The sequence below is a fragment of the Herpailurus yagouaroundi genome, unplaced genomic scaffold (assembly GCF_014898765.1).
Source record: "Herpailurus yagouaroundi ecotype Mexico unplaced genomic scaffold, PumYag 28, whole genome shotgun sequence".
Taxonomy (NCBI): domain Eukaryota; kingdom Metazoa; phylum Chordata; class Mammalia; order Carnivora; family Felidae; genus Herpailurus; species Herpailurus yagouaroundi.
This window is the reverse complement of record NW_024412376.1, coordinates 15,889,639-15,910,939: the sequence shown is the minus strand read 5'-3', so window position 1 is coordinate 15,910,939 and position 21,301 is coordinate 15,889,639. Positions and strand designations below refer to the sequence as shown.

General features: G+C 35.8%; 1 protein-coding gene across 2 annotated transcripts in view; it reads right to left on the bottom strand.

The window, feature by feature from the left end:
- Positions 1 to 10,492: 10,492 nt before the first annotated feature.
- GLRA3 (glycine receptor alpha 3) overlaps positions 10,493 to 21,301 on the bottom strand; it is a 198,818-nt gene continuing 188,009 nt past the window's right edge. For both annotated transcript variants that reach the window (XM_040470106.1, XM_040470115.1), the window contains one exon: positions 10,493 to 13,874. In XM_040470106.1, the coding sequence (XP_040326040.1) occupies positions 13,596 to 13,874 (279 nt within the window). In that variant the 3' untranslated portion in view covers positions 10,493 to 13,595. The remainder of the gene's footprint in view (positions 13,875 to 21,301) is intronic.

Genomic DNA, 21,301 nt, shown 5'->3' with positions numbered 1-21,301 from the left:
GGAAATTCTTTGGCTTTATAATGAGATAAGCACTAATTAGAGCCCTACATTTGGATTGGAAACATACATGTATTTTGACCTTGGAGAAGACAGAAGAGAAAGGAAATAACAGAAAAGTAATATGATAGCAATAGAGGCAGAAAGAGAGAAAAAAAAAAGGAGTGGAGAGAGAGAAAGCACTGACAGCATTGTTTTTTTTAATTTTTAATTTTTTTTAACATTTTATTTTGATTGTGTACTTGTGCTTTGCCTGAAGAGGACATTTAAACAAGGCTAACGATGTTCTATGTTTCCATTGCTGGATATTTTCTGTACTGAATTTTTTTCCTATTAAAGATTTTGATGAACAGTTAAAATCTTTAAATGGAAGTTAAAATTCAAATGAAATAGGCATATATCTAAAGCCAGAAAGAAATAGTAAAAGGAAATATCTAAAGTAACAAAACTTTGCTTTTATGGCTTAAATAACACAAGACCATTGCTACATTGAAGAGATAGATTTTAAGTCATATATTGAAATAGGCGAACTGCAGGACATATGGTTGAACTCAAACTTGGTCATCTTGACAGCATATTTTGATTTCCCATGGATTATTTTCTCTCTTATTTTTTGCTTATTTTTTCTTAAATATTTGACATGCAGGGGCCATATCTTCTATAGTATTAGTGGCTTGTTAACTCACTCAAGAAATTAAGCCACTTATGTCAGTGTTTCAATGCTCGGATGACGGAGAAACTAAGTAAGAATTTTCTTTATCTCTTCTCCTTTCCTTTCTTGTAAAGTTGTCTCTACACGGCCTTCTCAGCCTTTTGGCATCCAGTCAGGTGGGGAAGAGTAAGTAGATATAAAATGAAGCACAGAGAAGAAGAACATGAACTTAATGTTAGGATGTAAATGGTGATGGGACTCCTGCACATGTTTTCTTCTTTTTTCTTTCTTTCATTCTTTCTTTAATTATATTTTTAGAGAGAAAGAGAGCACATGCGAACGTGAGGGGGGAGGGGATAGAGGAAGAAAGAGAATCTTATTTTTTTCAGAGAGAGAATACATGCACATGTGCGCACACATGTGCAAGAAGGGGGGGGGGCAGTGGGAGAGACAGACAGAGAGAGAGACAGAGAGAGAGAGAGACAGAGAGAGAGAGAGAGAGAAACTCCCAAGTGGGCTCCACACTGGGATCCCACAACCCTGGGATCATGACCTGAGCTGAAATCAAGAGTCTGTTGCTCAACCCAATGAGCGACTCAGGGGCCCCATGTTTTCTTGACTTCAAAATTAATACATACCCTCAGCGGTAGCTACCCTGTATTTATGCTTCTTAAATTAGCTCAAGAGAGACTGCATGGTTCCCAGAAATGCTTAAACATTTCCACCAAGAACCGTTAAAGACATTGGAATGGAATTGGGAAGCAAATGGTACCTATAGCAGATTTTCTTCTGTGACACCGAACTTTTCTATTTGTCTCATATTTTATAATGATTTTAATTTTACATTTCTTTCATGACGTAGGATTCTCAAACTTTAGAGTAAAGTTGTCAATCCAGGAGGATGTCAATATTTCTCTTGTATCTTCTAATTCCAGCTAATCAGGGCTTTCTTATTTTAATTTAAAGATTAAGAGCAAGGATCACCTGAGAGGGTAGTAGCATGTCTGGTTTCAGTACTTACTGGGATTAGTAACATTGAGCCCAATTCCCTTATGTCTTTAGGCTCCGTTTCATCACTTGTAAGATAGTAAGGTTTTTTTTTTCATTTTTTTAAAAAAAATTTTAACGTTTATTTTTGAGACAGAGAGAGACAGAGCATGAATGGGGGGAGGGTCAGAGAGAGAGGGAGACGTAGAATCAGAAGCAGGCTCTAGGTTCTGAGCTGTCAGCACAGAACCCCACGCGGGACTCGAACTCACGGATCACAAGATCACGACCTGAGCCGGAGCCGGTCGCTTAACCGACTGAGCCACTCAGGTACCCCCATGAAAAAATAGGGTTTGAGTAGGTTATCCCTCCAACCCTATTTAATAAAGGCGTTAAACAGAAGAATTACACTGACTTGTATAATTTTTAAAAGCTGTAATATACTTCTTATATCAAAATATGGCCCTCGATCATTCGTGAAATTAGCCTCATCATTTTAAATGACATTTATAATTCCCAAACCAATGAGAGGGAGCCATCTTGTGGTTTAGGCCCAGAGTGATCTACATTTATAAGACAAGCATGTGTAATCTGCAAAAATATAATAGCCTTAGATACCTTATGAATGTGATCAAACATTTTAATTTATAGGTAATTTTAAAAACTCCAATTATGAGTTTGAATAGTTGTTCTTTAGACAATTTGGGGGATATACAATAAGGATATGCAGCACATAGCATGTAACTGCTTGTGATTTATTTTGTGAAAACCTTTCAGTATGTAGAGTCAGCAGTTGTAATGCTTACTAAAGGTACTAAAGGGGTTTGGGCCATCTCACTTAGGAAATAACATAATAATGATATTAAAATAGATAATTGCATATTACTTTTTATATTCTGTAATTATATTTCCAAGTCATAAGAATCAAACTTTTTGATGAGTTAGGGATTTAAACAGGCTAATAATGGAATGTGAGCTTGTTAGATTTTATTGTTTTAGAATATAATATGTAACATATATTAAAACGTATGCACGTTTAGGGGCACCTGGGTGTCTCAGTCAGTTAAGCATCCAACTCTTGATCTCTGCTCAGGTCATGATCTCACACCGATGTAACAGTTAATAAAAAATATGCTCACAGTGTTAAATACTATAACATTAATATTAATTTATAAAGTTTCCTTCTAGAAACTAAATTATATTGTCATTAGGTAAATAAGTCATATGAACACAGTTTCCCTACATGTATTTCTTTACGATGTAAAATAACATCTTTTTTCATTAGTTAACTTTCACAAACACTATCAAAACAATACTTACATAATTCATTCAGCATCTAAATGGGTTATGCTTTTGTAGATTCAAAGTGAATTACAAAGAATATCCAATCCCTGTTTCTCATTAGTCTTCTTTTTCATTCAGAAAGGGGCAAAAACAGAATTGGAAACATCTTTCTTGGCTATATGCAACACATGAATTTAAATTCCTTTATTTTAGAAGATCGAGTCTTATTGATTACCTAGAAATAGTATAAAGTGTGTATAAAATAAACCTCTCGTCCATAACACATAGTTCCTGCAGATGTTACTTCCTTCCTTGCTTTGCTCCTGAACTTGGAAGAAGCTTTCCTGTTTGCCACCCTTGAGGTTTTCAGTGGCCCAATCAGTAAAGACTCAAAAAGATCTGTGGATGATGATTAGAAGAACAAAGGAAGCAGCCAGAGATAACAGTATTATCAGCAGGTAGACTTGCAATGTCCATTCTAGTATTTGTTAAATAACAATACACAAGATTAAAACTATATTTATTTCAAGGGATTTAATAGTCCATTATCGACCACTTTCTGGCAATTAAAAAAAAATCTATGTTTTTGGATTTTCTACTCTGTTTCAAATATTTTGGAAGTTTGAATAAATTCACTTAGTTTCCTATCTATATTTCATACCAAATTTTTTTGATTAGCTACTTAGGCAATACAACATCACAGTACTAAGAATGATCTTTCATAGAATAGACATTTCAAACAAGGCCAATCGTAGGAATACTTTTCTGCAAAAAGTAATTGTTTCAAAAAAGACTGTATAAATGTATAAATGCAATTATTTCTGTACTGATCATTTAGAAAAGGTTTTTTTTTTTCCCACGAGAAAAATGGAATCTGACATAAACTCAAACATTGAAAGAATAATGAATTATATGGGTGACTTCAAAACAGAGACTTATTTGGAAGAGCAAGAGCCATTCATTAGGTTACACATGTAATTGTGTTATGCATCAAATTATCATGTGATTTCTATCTAGTGTTCATGGTTTGGAGAAGTTCTCGAACCAGTCATTTCTCAATGGACTATGAGTGAGCCTTCTTTCCCAGCACAGCTTCCGGTCAACCATGTGAATTTTTTTTTTCTTTAAGTTTTATTTACTTATGTTAAGAGAGAGAGAGAGAAAACAAGCTGGGAGTGGCAGAGAGAGAGAGAGAGAACCTGAAGTAGTATCCATGCTGTCAACAAAGAGCCTGACCTGGGGCTCGAACCCACAAACCACGAGATCATGACCTGAACTGAAATCAAGAGTCAGGTGCTCAACTGACTGAGCCACACAGCTGCCCCCTGAGTGAAATTCTTAGAGCAATCCACTGCTGTGTAAAGAGCAACTAATGTGATAACTTGATATGACAAGGTATGGAGTCAAAAATAATGAAACAGAGAAACAAAATATCTGATATTTATAGTACACTATCGGCTACTCTGTAGTATACTAAATATAGTAATATGGCTTCATTTCAATTTAAGATTTCCAAGGATGGGTAAATAAAATGTACACTGTACAAAATGACAAAAAGTATATATTTAGAAAATAAGTTTCTCAAGGAAGAAAGCAACTGTCAGCAAGAGTAAATTGTGATAAATTACCTGGAGAAAAACAACCAATTTAGTGGTATTGGAAATAGTGGATATAATGAAAAGAATGAAAATATTTTCGTTCTTTTAAGTTTATTTATTTTGAGAGAGAGAGAAAGAGCAGGAGTGGGGAAGTGAGCAGAGAGAGAATCCTAAGATCCCAAGCAGGCTCCGTGCTGTCAGTGCAGAACCCCACACGGGGCTTGATCCCATAACCCTTTAGGGACCATGACCTAAAGCCTACACCAAGAGTCGGACACTTAACCCACTATAATGTAATAGTTTACATTATATAAACTATTAAAGTACAACTCAAATAATGAAGGCCAAGTCATCAAAGAAAATCATAATGTCAATTTAGCAAGGAATTTTCAGTCTGTCAATTTTCCTGAACCTTGTGCAAGCTAATAAATGTATGAAATTCTGCAAAATCGTGTTACTAGGCTCCCAAAAGGAGAGACTTGTTATCACATACCATACTGTAAAATTTTTAGTTTTTTACACATTAATTTTTTCTCATTTCTGTAATATTATATTATCACTAAACTCCAGTCTTCTCATGTAAAGGAAAAAATATTCCAGATTAAAAAAAAAAAAAAAAAAGAAAAAACACCAGTGTTCCATTCTGAAAAGATCTTTATGAGCAAGTGAGGTAAAAGTCATTTATTCCATAAACAACTTTTAAGGAAAAGTCTTTTAAATAAGCAAAAATTATAAATATAATAATGTCAAATCATTTTTCTAGATAGTAACACATCTCTCATCTCTCCTGAGTGAAAAGCTCCATTCACTGTTTCCCTTATCATACTTTTCCTATAATAGAATGCATATGTTAAAGCTTCTCTAAATGATATATATCACTGAGTTTATGGCCTAGATGTGATGGTTTCCATCGGAACAGAAATCTAGTCTGACTTTTGTCACGAAAACACTGTGGCCCTTTGATAACATTTGATCCTTGTAAAAATGGGACAAAAGAGGTATCCACATTCTTGAAAAGTGTTCATTTTTATTGTTTTTGATCAAATTATCTACAGTTACATGATAAATACCATATTCTGTACATGAGTTAATGACTCTGATTAGAGAGTTTGTTAGTTGCAGAAATGAACTAAAGACGATATCATGAGAAACAAGTTGATAAAATCATGCATACATTTGTAAATATACTTTCGGCATAGTTTCCTGAAAAAATATGACATCATCTGGACAGGAAGACAGACAGACATCAGACTCAGGAAGACATGTTTTAAATGTACAGAAAAATAGTTAACACCATAAAATAGCAATACCTTTTTTTTTTTGGTAGTCTTTTAAACAGTTTGGCTCACTAACAATAAAGTCACTGTATGTGATATTAAGATGGCACACTGAAAATATGTGGCACATTTTTTTTCTTTTCTTTTCCACAGCATGTTATATAATATTCATATAATGATGGGCTACTTCACTCTATTTCCCCCCCGCCCCCCAGTATTATCATCTGCCATATGCTAAAATATAAATTTAAGGAATTAAGGAATGGCTATTGCATAATTCAGAGAGATGAAAGTGAAAGAGTGCAAAACTATTCAAGCATGTTTATACACAGTCTTACATCTGAATCCTTTCCCGGCCTCTAACCCGCAGCTCCTTTTCTCTTTGTTTACATTAACAAGCCAGGTTGGATAATGTGTATGCTGGTGGGGCTACTGAAGGCACCTTTGCTGAAGCTACCTCAGCGAGAAGCCAACTATTAAAATAAAACCACTTCGTTCATTATATTTTTCTTATAGCTTTATTCTAAAAATATGATTTCCATTTGGCTAAGAGTTTTTCTAATTCATATTACTTTGTAGGGTTTTATATAGTATCTTCGTATCATGAAATATATTTTAAGTACTTAATTTAAAATTATTGCTATGTTCTAGGAATACACTTAAGGTTACTGCAAATAATTTCCATAGAAATTTGTGTCAATTTCTAGTTATCTATATAGACAATTAATTTTATATGTCATTATTTTATAAACCTGAAGACATCTCATCATTGTTTAACACATAAAGTGCATTTATAAATGGCTTAAATGAGAATAAAACTAGTCATAAGGGGTTGAGAAAATGGTACTGAGCCTGAACATCTACAAAAGATATGAAAAATACAAGAAGCGTTGTCTCAAGAGAATGGAGATTTATTTGCAACTTACCAAGTAAACGTCATTTCTTAACAAAGAAAAGCTTTTTTTTTTTTAATTTAGATCTATGTCACAGTGGAACAGGCTGACTTCAGAGTAATCAGTTACTACCGGTTACTTAAGAATTCTAGAAGAATTTGGACAATTTTGTATCAGGAGTTTAATGGTGAAGATTCTGAATTCGGGAGGGAGCGTGAACTGAAACGCCTCAAAGGTTTATTGTTTAATTCTGTGAATGTGGATGAGAGAGCTAAAATGAATTTAAAGAAGGAAAAAATTATGAAAATGTCAGGTGTAAATCGAATCTTATTAGAAAAATAGGTTAATGCATGTTCACATCAATTGTTCTCACTTGTGGAACTTTGCCAATAATCTAGATGTTTCATGTTTTACCCCAAACGTACTGAATTCAGCACTTAGAACAATGGCAGTTACATAGAAGGTGCCTGACGAATATTTATTTAATCAGTGATTGAATGAATTATAATCTCCTGTGTTGAACATCAACCTGTATATATTTTTCAAAGCACATAAGGGATTCTGATGTACTGCCACGGAGCAGAATCATTATTTTTTAAAATAGTATTCTACCACCTCTAAAATTTTCCTTTTATTTTACTTATGTATGAACCATAAAAGATACTGAGAAAAATGCCTGTTAAGACACTATGAAATCATCCAGTATTACTGTTTATTACTGGCTGTTTTGTAAACGGACAGTTTGACAAATATTTAGTCCTTCTTCAAGGATAGTCCAAGTGGTGTTTTAGAATTCTATTGTTAATAGTTGGAGAAAATTTTGACCCATATAGCTCTATTCGTGTGTTGTTGAGGCAAAATATTATGCTTACATAATTAAGAGATGGCCAAATCCAATGACTACTCTGCTCATATTTCCCACCAGGAATCATTTATCTTGAAAGCATATCACAAAATCCCAGAAAAGTTGACTTTTTCTTACATTTCCAATTTGAAGGAATTATTCCATTAACAGTCTGTAAGAGTGTGTGTATGGGCACACATGTGGATGAGTGCATTTGTGCAGAAGGGCACACATGTGGATGAGTGCATTTGTGCAGAAGGGCACACATGTGGATGAGTGCATTTGTGCAGAAGAGATGGAAAAGGAAGGAGATGTAGGCAGCATTAAGATGGAAAGTGTAAAAGAAAAAAATGAGTAAGAGAATCCCTGCTGCTAGCTCAGGAGTTCTCTTTCCTCTGTTCGAATTTCTGGGAGAAGCTTCTCCAGAATATTTTCTCTGCCCTTGTTATTTTCAAATCCTAGGGAGTTAAATTTTATGCACCATGGGTTCTAAGCATCTTTGTAATGGAAAAATAAGCATCACCACTTTTTTTTTTTTTTTTTAAGTAATGAAAATAACAGCTGTCTCCCTATGGAGGTTCACTTTGTTTCCAAAGAGGAATGGGGGCTGGGATAGAAATTAAATTAATACAATTTGTAGTGTACATCGCTTATTTATTCATGAATAGCATATATAGCAAAGAGCATAAAATGGGTCTGTTATATTTTACCACTCCTTATAGTACCTGAACAAGAAAATGAAAGCCTATGTATCTGCTGAAGAAAACATTTCTTAGAAAGGAATAAAAGTACAACTGGTATAATGGATATTTCAATAAGGAGGGAACCTGTGTGCCCATATACACTGTATTTTTCTAAAATACTGTATTAAAAATCACCAGATGGTCTCATGGCCACAAGCAGTAATTCTTATTTTTAGCATCTCTTTGAAATGTCAAAGTGAATGAAATGATGCACTTTAAAGTCTACAATCTAGATGTCATAGAAACTAGAGCTCACTGTGATTAAAGATTATTTGGTGATCACTGAGACGGACAGGATTATTCCCACACTGCTATGAATGACCATCATGGCCAAAATAGAGGGATGTGGTAAGAAATTATGAAGGCAGTGTGGACAATAAGACTCAGTTGTCATTATATTCAAAATGTTGGTCTTTTATAGAATTCTAATCCTCAAGTCATACCTTTCCACTGCCCATTATTAGATAAGTTCAGTTAAAGAAAGTGGTCTTGTCAAAATTATTTGAAAAACTGTATCTTTAATTTTGCTTAAGCAGATTAGGCAATTGGGATATAGTTTAAATAGATTTAAAAATTTTAATACTTGGGACGCCTGGGTGGCTCAGTCGGTTAAGCGTCCGACTCCGGCTCAGGTCATGATCTCACGGCTCGTGAGTTCGAGCCCCGCGTCAGGCTCTGTGCTGACAGCTCAGAGCCTGGAGCCTGTTTCAGATTCTGTGTCTCCCTCTCTCTCTCTGACCCTCCCCCGTTCATGCTCTGTCTCTCTCTGTCTCAAAAGTAAATAAACGTTAAAAAAAATTAAAAAAAATTTACAAAAATAAAAATTTTAATACTTGTCACTTAAGAAATTGTGCAGTCTTTGTAACTAAGTTATTCTCTGAAATGTACATGAAAATCACAGTATGTCAGAACTGATTGTGCCGTTTCAATAGCTCTATAGCAGCAAGCAACAGTCCAGAAGCCAAGCATAGGCAGTGAAATGATCTGGTTCCAAAACTGAATACCCAAATTAACTAGAAAAGGCTAGTTATCACAATAGTGTGTGTAATAGATGAGGATAATTCAAAAGACAAGCTTCTAATTAGAAAGATGCAAAAAATATTCTCTGAGTCACTAGACAATTCTTGACTAATCTCAGTGAACCAAGGTAACTATTAAAGGTTAATTTCTATTGATTGTAGACATTTTTTTGGTTAGATCGTTAAAATGCAAATCCCTGGGGTAGAAACCATACATATTATTTTAATATATATTTAACCAATCTCATGATTTTGATAGTCTTTAACTTGTCAGCATACTGAATACTGATGACTGATGTATGAATACTCATCGACTAAATGTAAGTTTATGCAGTGTGCATGGAGTGGCTTGCTTTCTCTACTAGTTCAGCGTCAATTAGATGAGAAATACAGATGGTATATGCTGATAAATTTTGGGAGGTTTTTCTATTACCTGTCGTACAAAGTACATGAAATCTGTCTTGGATTAAGAGACAGGACCTCAAAGATTGTTAATGATTGATTGGTCTAAGGACTGTGGCATATTTTCAAACTACAAGTTTCATTTTTAGAGTGCTCTAGTTGTTGTCAGAGACATCTATGAATTTCAGTATTTCCAATTTCCTACTTTTAATATTGAGAGTATTTTCTACTTTTAATATTGGCAACTCCCATAATCCCTTGAGTCCATTTCATGGAGTGTGTACTTTATAGATGAAAGGAAAATTTAACTGCCAATATTCAGTCCTCTGAAGTGACCAGCAGGTTGAGGTATATCATGTTAAGTACACACAAGTATATTGTAAAAAAGTGGGCTGTATAGTATGGAAGATATACTTATCTTTCTCTTAAAATCACAACTGACAGTGCTAAAGTAGTTAACAAATTTCTCTCTTCTGTTAAACATGTTGGCTTATTTTTTCACATTTTCTTTCTAAAATTCCCATTATCTGCCATAAGGTTTTGGGAATTCATAAACCCAATGTATTCATATTTTAGGGATATATAGGTTTTAAAACATTTATAGTTTAAAGTTAAGGTAAACGTCATTAGACTATATCCATAGAATAGGAATTGATGACAGAACAATCTCTCTCTCTCTATTTCAAGTTTACTTATTTATTTTGGAAGAGAGAGAAAAAGACAGTAAGCTGGGGAGGGGCAGAGATAGAGGGAGAGAGACAATCCCAAGCAGGCTCTGTGCCCTTAGGGCAGAGCCTGACACAGTGCTTGATCCCACTAATTGCCAGATCATGACCTGGGCAGAAATCAAGGGTCAGAAGCTCAGCCAACTGAGCCACCCAGGCGTCCCAGTTGTCATAACAACCAGGAGTTGGATAGGCTCTGCAGGTGATTAACTACCACGGAGAAACATGTGGAAAGGTTAGAGAAAGGTTAGAGAAATTTTAAAGATCGTTGGCTTTCTTGCTTCCACACGGGAATCTTTCTGGAATCTATTTTAAGTGGTAAAGAAAGCTCCAAATCCTCCCTAGAGTTGAACTTCAATTCTACTGTTTGGGAAATAAAGAAGTACAGCATATATATATGCTGAGTAAGGTACAAGGTTTCCTAAAAATTCTTATAGTATGGAACCATAAATTTCCATGGTTGAAATACATAATAATAAGAAAAATTGCAATAAACTGCATGTACAAAAGTCACAAACTTTTTAATGTGGCCATTTCCAAATACTTGAAATATCCATATTAGAACTCCAACTTGTATGTGGGTCATTAGTGTATATGGACACGTTTTAATTTCCTCACTATTAATAGTTTTCTGGTTGGTTTAATTTGAAATATTCAGGTTTGACACAGGGTTTATTGCGGCAACTACTACCTTGAGATGCTCATTGCAGTGTGTTTTCCAGTTTAAAACACTCTATAAGTGTTCGTTAGAGCGGAAATATTTCTTTAAACCTTTTGAATTGAGCCCTCCAAATATTGTCATTGTTGCCATATGAGTCACGACTGTACTTTCTTAGTATAGTAAGGCAACGATAAATACGTATTCCCAAGCAAATACAGAGATTTCTACCATACCAGTGCCCCTGCTGAAAAATTGTCCTGTGGCTAGTATTTTTACATTCCAAGTTTCAGGTATAAAAGAGACATGTTTTAATATTCTCAAATATGAAAATAGTGATGTCTGTGAATTCTGGGGGGGGGGGGGGAATAGGTGCATGACATTTCTTTTTGCGTCTGGCAGAATTCACTGAATTTAAGCAATGATGGAGAGCTTTTGAAATAGGATGTGTAAAGTACAGAAAAATGTATTCAAGTATTTCAGAGACATATTGAGACAATGTGGTTTATCATAACTTCCAACCACACAGCTTTTCCTCAGGGAACACAAACAACGTTGTGTTCTAATCTATCTTTAGTACAAGAATATATTTCCATGATTTTGATTCATATACACCAAATAAAGAAGACTGTGTTCAACTTTCGGGTGCACAGTCTGCAGAACAAGAGTAACAATTTCTTTCAGCTGTGACATTTGCCTTTAATGCCAAATATGGTTTTTGTGTGTTTGTTTTTTCCAATAATGTTTTAAATTACTTATAAAGGAGGGCAGTTTGGTCCTTCACTTAGCAAAAATCACTGAGCATACATTATTTTTTTCACAAGTTATTTTTAAAAACTAAAACTGGATACACCAAAGTTCAATAACTCTGAGAACTTTTTAGCTTTAAATGGCAGTTCTTGCTTTTAGTTTGAGATTGACTCAAATTCAGAAAATAATACCATTGGATTCAAAGACTGGCTTATTTTTTCCTCTTAAAGCGGAGTTAATTGTTTCTTAATGTTTAAACTTTTCTCTGTCAACCTTTTGGCACATTGAGTTTCTATTCAGCAAATCTGACCAAAAATTAAACATATCTAAAGAGCATTCTAGAGCTTTTTAAAAATACAACAATAATGATAAAAATAATGCAGAAAAATAGCAGAAATTCAAAAGAATCAGAACCTGGTTCAATTTAACCAAGAACTCCATCATATATTTGTACTTAATTACACTGCATGAAATTGGTTAATGCCCCATTGTAACTGAAATAATTCCATGGGTTGCTGATAAATTTTAAGTAAAAATTGTATTTAAAATTATTCACATCTAGTGAATGGCATATATATTGAAATCATTAGTTCAGAAATATAAAAACAACCAATCCTCACTTTATAGAAATGACTTATTTATATAATTTAGAATTAAAATCTTCCCTCCTTACATTTGGAGCTAAGAGTTTGAACCTATATAACTTTGATCGGAAAACTGTTCTTATTTAAAAAATCTTTCATAAATCCATTTTTGTTTTAACTAAATTCATTTTTATCAAAATGTAAATACTATAATCCCATTGAACTTTAAAGTCTCATTCTAAGCTAAAATATAAAAATCTTAATGAACTTTGTTCAATTATATCAAAACATTAAACATAATTACATACAGACAATTAAGCAGCTATTAAAAAACTAACAAAACAAGGGTGCTGGCTTGCGGTTTTCAGTGTTTGGCAATAATTCTAAATACACACCTATAACACTTACTTAAAAATGATAATGTTATTTTCAGTATTTCCATCTTCATTCATAGAGATATAGCTACGAGAAGCAGATCTTGTATATAATATGATCTGTTACGCCATTTGTTTGAGATTTCCAAAGAGGGAAATATTGTATTTGAAACAATTAGATTTAGTATATAAATAACAAAACTTTTTAATTTTAAATTTATGATTTGAATATTTTTGGTATTACATAAGTTGGGCCGGTAGTATCTGTATGTGCAATCCTCTGAGGGCGTGAGTTTTCTACAGAATTAACTGATTATTTTCTGTTTTGTAACTATAGCATAAGAACATGTTTTAAAGCCTCAAGCTACTGATGTTTAAAGTCTTCAACATTTTCCCTTTTTCCATTTATAAAGTTAATTGTGCAAAATTTACTTTTGTAAGATTTAATGTCATTGAGCTGAAAAGCAAGAAATTCCAAAGAAGTTTTCACGTGTACTATTATGTGACATTATATAACAACACAAACACATTGGCAATAATATGTCCACTTACAGGATATACTGTGAAAGGACAGATAATCTTAAAGTAATATGAAATAGAATCCTCATAGTATATATTTTTGTATCCATTAAAAGCCTCTTAATATGCCTGTGACTTTGCAGAGCAAATCATAATAATACCTTCCCATATGCCACTTTAATTTGATGGTCCTTATTTGTATACCACACACACACACACACATACACACACCCATGGCAAAGAAACTTTCCTTTGAATTGATCGTTCGCACTTGCATGCCCCCGGAGGCTTAATCTTGTTGCTGATGAATATCCTCATGCCTAAGAATTTTATAGATAACCCAGTAGAAAATGTTAAAAATCAAAAAGGCTAATGGGAAACAAGCTCGAGAGATGGTGTCAATCTTCTTGGCTCTGTCGATAAAGACCTTCCTCATTTCATCAGGGCTTTTCGGCATTACCTGGACAGGATGGTTTGGGCCCTTTGGGGTCACACCATCTTTTGCTTGCAGACATGGCCCCATTCCATAGGCTGTGAAGCTGAATCGACTTTCCCTTACCTCATCATCCTGTCAGAAGAAAAACATAAGAAAACACTTGAGTCATGGAATAGAGCGTGTGTAACAGGCATTTCGGATTCGTAATGTAAACTTTATCACGATAAAGGTTACAAGCATATAAAGATTGAGTTGCTTTGTTTCCCATTCAAGTTTTACTGATTTATCCTGCTGCATCGTATAAATGTGTCTATTAAGAAATACGAAACTCTCAAATAATATATTTTATTGGAAAAACTAAACATTCTGGTATTATCTACGTATTGCTACAATATATAAATAAGTTGAGCAAGCAAAGGAATCTATTGGGATCTTACACATGTTCATATACTATGTTTTTGGGGTTTTTTTTACATAATGTGGATAAATAATATGATGTCAAGGGGGAAATATCAAGATCATTGACTGGATTTTTCTTTTTCATAGAGGCAAACTTTAATGTTTCTTTCTTATAATTTTTATATGACTTCATTGGAAAATACACTCTAGCTCAAGAACGCTGTTTGGGTTTTTTTATCCTCACCTAACGTGGCTTCTATCTTTTACACTAAACTATCTAGAAGACTTAAGATAGTCATATATTCTAGTTTATATGCGATTATTTTTCAGGTACATGGACTGAGTTGAAATTATGAATGAAATTTGGCTGAAGTTTATTTCATGTTCTGGAAAGATATTGTTACCTTTCTCTTAAATGTTGCAAATTAAAGAATTCTCCATATACATACGTGAAAAGAAAACCAAAATTTGAACCAAAATTTACTTAATAAAAATATGATAAATGAAATGTGTTCATGATAGGAAAACATGGCATTTAGAGTTTATAATGAAATTCATTAATGAATAATTTAATTTAATTCATTTATTTATAATGTAACAATAGACAACTGCCAATTAATTAGGGGTTTTTTTTGCTACTAAAACTGAAAATTTAAAAGATGACATTTTCTAAAGTTGTTTTAAAGTTGTCAAAGCTCTCCTTTATGAAAGTAATTTTTAATGGTAATATAGGATACAAAAGTAATTGGCTCAAACTCTTGAAATATTATTTTGGGTCTGTTTAAGCAGACGCTCAATAAAATGTATATTACAAAATATGAAACTGAAAAATGGAAATTAAAATGGATTCTGAACATGAGAAGACGATCAAAGTTCATGTAATAATGTTTGAAATAGTTTTTTGGGAATAATGGAGTAAGGCAATTTCACATGAAAAATAAAAACAAATAATTCTTGGGAAACAGCTGAACTGTAAGATGCATAAGCAATTGAATTGTGAGGAAACAAATCTGAAGTAAAAGCCGATGATCCTAATTATACTTAACTACTGTTGTAATCTTATAAAAATTGGAAACTGAATTTTCAGTACTCTTTAAAAAAGATGTTCATTTATACTGGCTTTTTTTTTTAGTTTCCATGGAAATTTTAAGTCTAAAGTATTATTTGCCTCGAATTTTTTATGTCCCAGAAAAAAGTGGATATACAAGAAATTAAGCTGTTCCTATGTAAGTGCTAAAACAGTTTCCTTATAATGTAGGAAATCATGCTGCTGTTTGCATTTCAGAAAAAAAAGTGTAGATCATTGGAGAATTTGTACAACTTTTGGGTGCAAATCAGCTGAATGCTGAAGGATATATAAAATAGCCTTTTAACCTATATCAACCCATGTGTCCAAAAAAAAGCCATCTCAAAATAGGACAAAAGATAATTTCTCAATGAGCATTTACAATGAGGTGTTGACATATTAGTTGAACCAATTAAGAGATGGGTTACAAAAATGCTAGAATTTTAGGATTCTACTGTATTTAGTAAAGTAGAATCCATTTATTTTTTTCCCCCTAGCTTTACTAAGAAACAACTGGCATACATTACTGTACAAGTTTAAGGTATACAGCATGACCGTTTGATTTACATATACGATAAAATGATTATCACAGTAGTTTTAGTATCCGTCACCTCACACAGATAGAAAAAAAAGAAAAGAAAAAAAAATTCTCCCTGGGATGAAAATTCTTAGGATCTACTATCTGAACAACTTTCCTGTAGATCATGCAGCAGCATTAGCTATAGTCATCATGTTGTACGTTACTTTCCTAGTGCTTATTTATCTTACAAACGGAAGTTTGTGTCTTTAACCACCTACCTCCATTGACTACCTTTCTAACCATCAATTCGGAAGAACTTAACTATGTTCAAACTCTTAGAGACTCCGCCGGCGGGCCGCGGCCCGCTCCAGTTCTCCATCTCAAAACAGAGACAATCTTTTCAAGATTTAAGATATTCAGTGAACAACCACATTATGTTCCATGGCATCTTTCCACTAACTGTGAGTAGAGGGTTAATCTCAGGGCCTGGGCTGATAAATGACTTCTGATCCTTTCAGCATCATTTCCTTAAAAACAATAGAGCTCACTAAATGGGGAAGGTGGAGTTTGCTTCATTTACTGCACAGGGCACCGCTGTGTGATGGCCTGAAGGCCCTTGGGCTACGTGACCAGAACGTAGACAAGTCTGGTAAGAAATAAGGGCTGTGGCTTCTTTGTGTCAATGTGATAACATATGCTCTGACGTTTGTCCGTGGCAGCGCGTCTACATGCGCCTGTGGATGAGGCCCAAAGCAGCTGTGCTCATGAGTAACTGCCCTGCCTCCTGGGGAGATGAGAAAACGCTACCTCTGATGTGCCGGCTGCCTCACATGCTCCTGTAGGACCCAGTGAAGCCCAGTGTGTCTGGAGGGTCTGATTGACAAATTTAACCCCGCATTTCAACGGTGGTGACAGAAGCTGACCTGGCTTTCAGATCCTTTCAGACCCAATATGGCCCAAAGTTCAGGGAGGGAATTTGATAAGAATGTTGATACTGATCCCCCCTGGGGTTGAGATAGCCAAAGTCCCACGGAAAATAACTGGGAATAAATCTTACTATAGCAATGTGGAAGACAGAGAATGATCCCTTATTGAATTGGTAGACGGGTGATTAACGAGATAAAACCGAAGGAGACCAGGTGATAAAACCGAGGGGAAAATGGCTCAAAATACAATTTTCTTGTCTCCTATTTAGTTGATTATCTGTGAAACTGAAACCACTTGGTAGAAAGAGAAATTAGAGCAAGTAAAGCAAGTGGCTTCATGGCCTGTGTCAAGTCCACTTGGGAGTTAGAAGAACATTGCATTTAATCCCTGATGTTACTTCTTTGCAACCTTAGGCCAACAACACTGGAAACTAGTGAGTATTGTGTAGTCCTGTCCAATAGAAATATACTGGGAGCCACACATGAACACCGTGTGTATAATTTTCAATTTAAATTTTACACTATCTACCATTTTAATGAGTTGAAAGAAACCAAATGAAATTAAGTTCAGTATTACATTTTCTTTAACTTAGTATGTCCTAATATGATTTAAATATTTACTCAAAGTAAAAAGGAGATCTTCTATATTCTTTATTTCATGCTAAGTCCTTGAAATAAGCATATATTTTTAATACACCTCTGTTCAGACTCTGTATTTATTTTTTTAAATGTTTTTCAAGGTTTATTTATTTTTGAGAGACAGAGAGAGAGACAGAGTTCAAGCAAGGGAGGGGCAGAGAGAGAGGGAGACCCAGAATCCGAAGCAGGCTCCAACTGACTGAGCCACCCAGGGGCCCCTCAGACTCTATTTCTAGTGCTCAATAGCCACATGTGGCTTGTGGCTACCATTTTGTATGAAGCAATTATAACATAAAGAAGCGGGATCTCTTTACTGTGAAGTACCAACTGATATCTGTGGTCTATGCTTTCTAGGATTGACATAGGGATATATATATATATATATATATATATACTATATATATATATATATATACACACACTGCAGCATGAAAAACAATGTTAGCTGTGAATGCTGACTTCTAATGTGCTGCAGCTACTGGCCAGCATGTAACCAATGACCCTTTTGGAGCAGGTAAAGTCTGGGGTGGTATGAATCTATGCTGAGGACCAGCTTCCTGGTTCTCCCACTGCTGTGACATTGAACAGCAGAAGTAGTTACGTTAAGGGAAGTAGCAAACCTAGTCTGGCCATGTGATAAATAAAAATGAGCCTAGCCAAACCACATTCTCTGACTTAAACTCTGGCAGACACTATGATTAGGGGAGTCCTCCAGGCGTGGGTTCCCCATGTACTTCTCCTTCTGGAAAGGCAGGAAGCTACACATGATTCATGGGTACATTTGCTTTTATAGCTGCCATGCTGGGTTTTGCCGATGGGCAAAAATTCTGGGCTATTCACAAGAAAGATCATGGCCAGAGGTAAATCTATTAGCTCTCTTTAGGTGGCTTTTAAGACACAGAAAAATTGACAGGAGTCCTATGAAAGATTTCCTGGCACATTTTTGCCAGCTGGGAGGAAGGAAATCTGTTCCAGTTCCGGCAGCTGCTTCCTTTAAGGAACCCTGTTAAATATGCTGCTTTCATCTCAGAAGTTAAATCAATGATGCCGGTGGGGAAAGGAAACAAAAGGCACTGATATGGGCTGCTGAATTTACTCCATCCATGAAGGCAGTTGAAACAAAGAAGACTGGTTTGAAGGCTGGGCTCTCCTTGCCCAGCTCGGAGTGGAATATCCAGCAGATGGTATCACCTTTGGCTAAATGCATAAGTGGAAACGACATGACACATGCATGAAGGATCTTGCCACTTCTGGTTTGAACTTAATCTCGGGCAGTTGTTTCCTAGCCCAGTTACAACTGGATGTACTAAATGGGAAGCCATTAGAATTGCTTAAACCTTCCTTTGTGGTGACTATTAAACAGTACAAGATTCCAGGAAGGTACGGGGCACTTGGATGGCTCAGTGTGTTAAGTGTCTCATTTCAGCTCAGGTCATGATCTCACAGTTCCGTGAGTTCAAGCCCTGCATTGGGTCTCTGCTCTCAGTGCAGAGCCTGCTGTGAATCCTCTGTCTCTCTCTCCTCCTCCCCGGCTCACACACTCTATCTCTCTCTAAAATAAATAAACATTAAAAAAAAAAAAGATTCCAGGAAAGTAAATGAGACTCTTAGTTCTGATTAAAGAAATAGTGGAAGCAGGGGTGCTAAGTCCTTCATTAATTTTCTCTAGAATAGCTCTATCTGGTCTATGATAAAGCTACATATATCCTACAGTCTGACTGCTGACTACTTGGGGTCACTAAAGAAGTCCCTCAACAGCCTCTACCATGATAAATAGTAAAAACTGAAGAGCTTCAGAAGGACAAAGGAGGATGGTATGCCTTTTTTAAAATATTTCATTTTTAAGTAATATCTACACCCAGCATGGGGCTTGAACTCACAACCCCAAGATCAAGAGTCACATACTCCACTGTCAGCCAGGCTCCCCGAGGCACTGGTATACTTAACAGACTGGACTAGGGTTTTCCTGTTAGGTTTATATAAAGAAAAAAGCCTGACACTGTGTATCTTCATGTGGTGTAGACCCAGTTAAGGAAACGTGAAATCTCCAGCTTATTATCACAAACCGGTTTGAAAGAGTTTGGTCTAGGTCACTGTCAGAAGGAAGTTGGTTAATGATAAATGGTAGTTTCTCTCTCTGAGGAGAAAGTCAAGGGAGGGTTTCGTAACTAGTGGCCCATGTGACTAGGTAAAGGTAACTAATTAACCTGGTTAAAATTCAGGGCCCAGCCCCATCAGACCAATTTCCAGAAAAAATTGGAGGAAACCATTAGGAATGATTTACAAACAATAAAGGACAAACCATTATCTCTTCTGCATCCCCGTATGAGAAAAACAGCTTGTAACACTATTTGTAATTTGGCAGATACATTTTGATTCCTGTTGACCATTTTGTATAAAGTGACTGGAAGACAGAATGAATTTGAAAGTGGAACATGGGCGAACGAACTGTGACAGGTCTGAGGCAGGCAACAAATAGCCCAAGTTCCCTCTCTGACGCCTTAAAATCCATCAGCTCTAGAGGCATCTGCTATGAAAACACACGCAGACTGGAATTTCTGAAGAAGACTCCACAGTGGTACTGTGAGACGGCTGCCAGAATTCTAGACTGGAAATCTCTCTGATCTATTTGAATGGCAACTACTGATACTCTCTTGTGCTCTGGTAGAAGCAGTTTCCAAACTGAAGGAACCCACAGGGCATCAGACTTTATTTAGGCTTAAAAAAACCTATCGTCCTATGATGGGCAAGGTCAGAAAGGTATTTCAGTCTAAGTTCCCTGATAAAATGAAAACGGTATCTTTAGGAACAAGCGAAGGAGAACTACTCAGGCGAAGTACGTCATGTCCGTGAAAAGGTAGCTTATTCCACAATGGACCAGAGGTGGAATCTCCAGCTGGAGCTATCCAGAGAGGTATGAATCTCATGATTCTCTTCCCACTGAGACAAAGCTGGTCACCTCGTTCACCAGTAGAAATTTTTACATAGAAGGCCAGGAGCTGGGGCGCCTGGGTGGCGCAGTCGGTTGAGCGTCTGACTTCAGCCAGGTCACTATCTCGCGGTCCGTGAGTTCGAGCCCCGCGTCAGGCTCTGGGCTGATGGCTCAGAGCCTGGAGCCTGTTTCCGATTCTGTGTCTCCCTCTCTCTCTGCCCCTCCCCCATTCATGCTCTGTCTCTTTCTGTCCCAAAAATAAATAAATGTTGAAAAAAAAATTTAAAAAAAAAAAAAAAAAAGAAGGCCAGGAGCTAAAGCACACCTTCAGTCTACTAAATAATTGTCGTTGAAAGCGAGGTAAGTCCACAAAATGAACTGGCTTGAGAACCGGTGTATGTGGCAGTATCCGAAGTGTTGCTCTCACAGCAATATCTGGATATTCAAAGCTCTTGACTCTAGCCAGTGGCGTTGCCTTACGGTCAGGCAAGTGGCCCAGGTGAAACGAACAATTAACAACATCCCACGGTGGGAGATGAAGTTCCTTATAAAAATTCCAGGGTACAATTAAATTAAGTCAAGTAATGTTTTCCTGGTTGTTAGCTCAGAAGGAGAATAGAGTGCCAAAACAGATGTCTTGGACCGGCCATGGATGTAGCCATGATGGTGTCCAGGCCATGCGACAATGGACAGAACTGTGATATATTCCTCTGTTGCATCATTGATGTGGTGGCAGCTTGACCTGAATATTAATGAAGGAAAATATTGCTTGAAAATTGCCTTGGAATTAAATCTCCTGAGGATAAGTGCTAACACATTGCTGGCAGATGGAATGCTAAGGTCTTTGACTACGGCTCCTGGAGGATTCCGTGGATTTTAGCAGAAATAGACGGAGTCCATCTTGGGCTTTTTTTTATACCATAACAGAAGCCACAGATGAAAATACTATTAATGGCTTGGAACAAAGCATTTTTATATCAGTTTGGGCTCCCGGAATAGATCTCATGGAACAAAAGAACACATTTAAACATGACCAGTGAACAAAATGGCCCAAGAGTGCAACAGAGTGAGGGCATT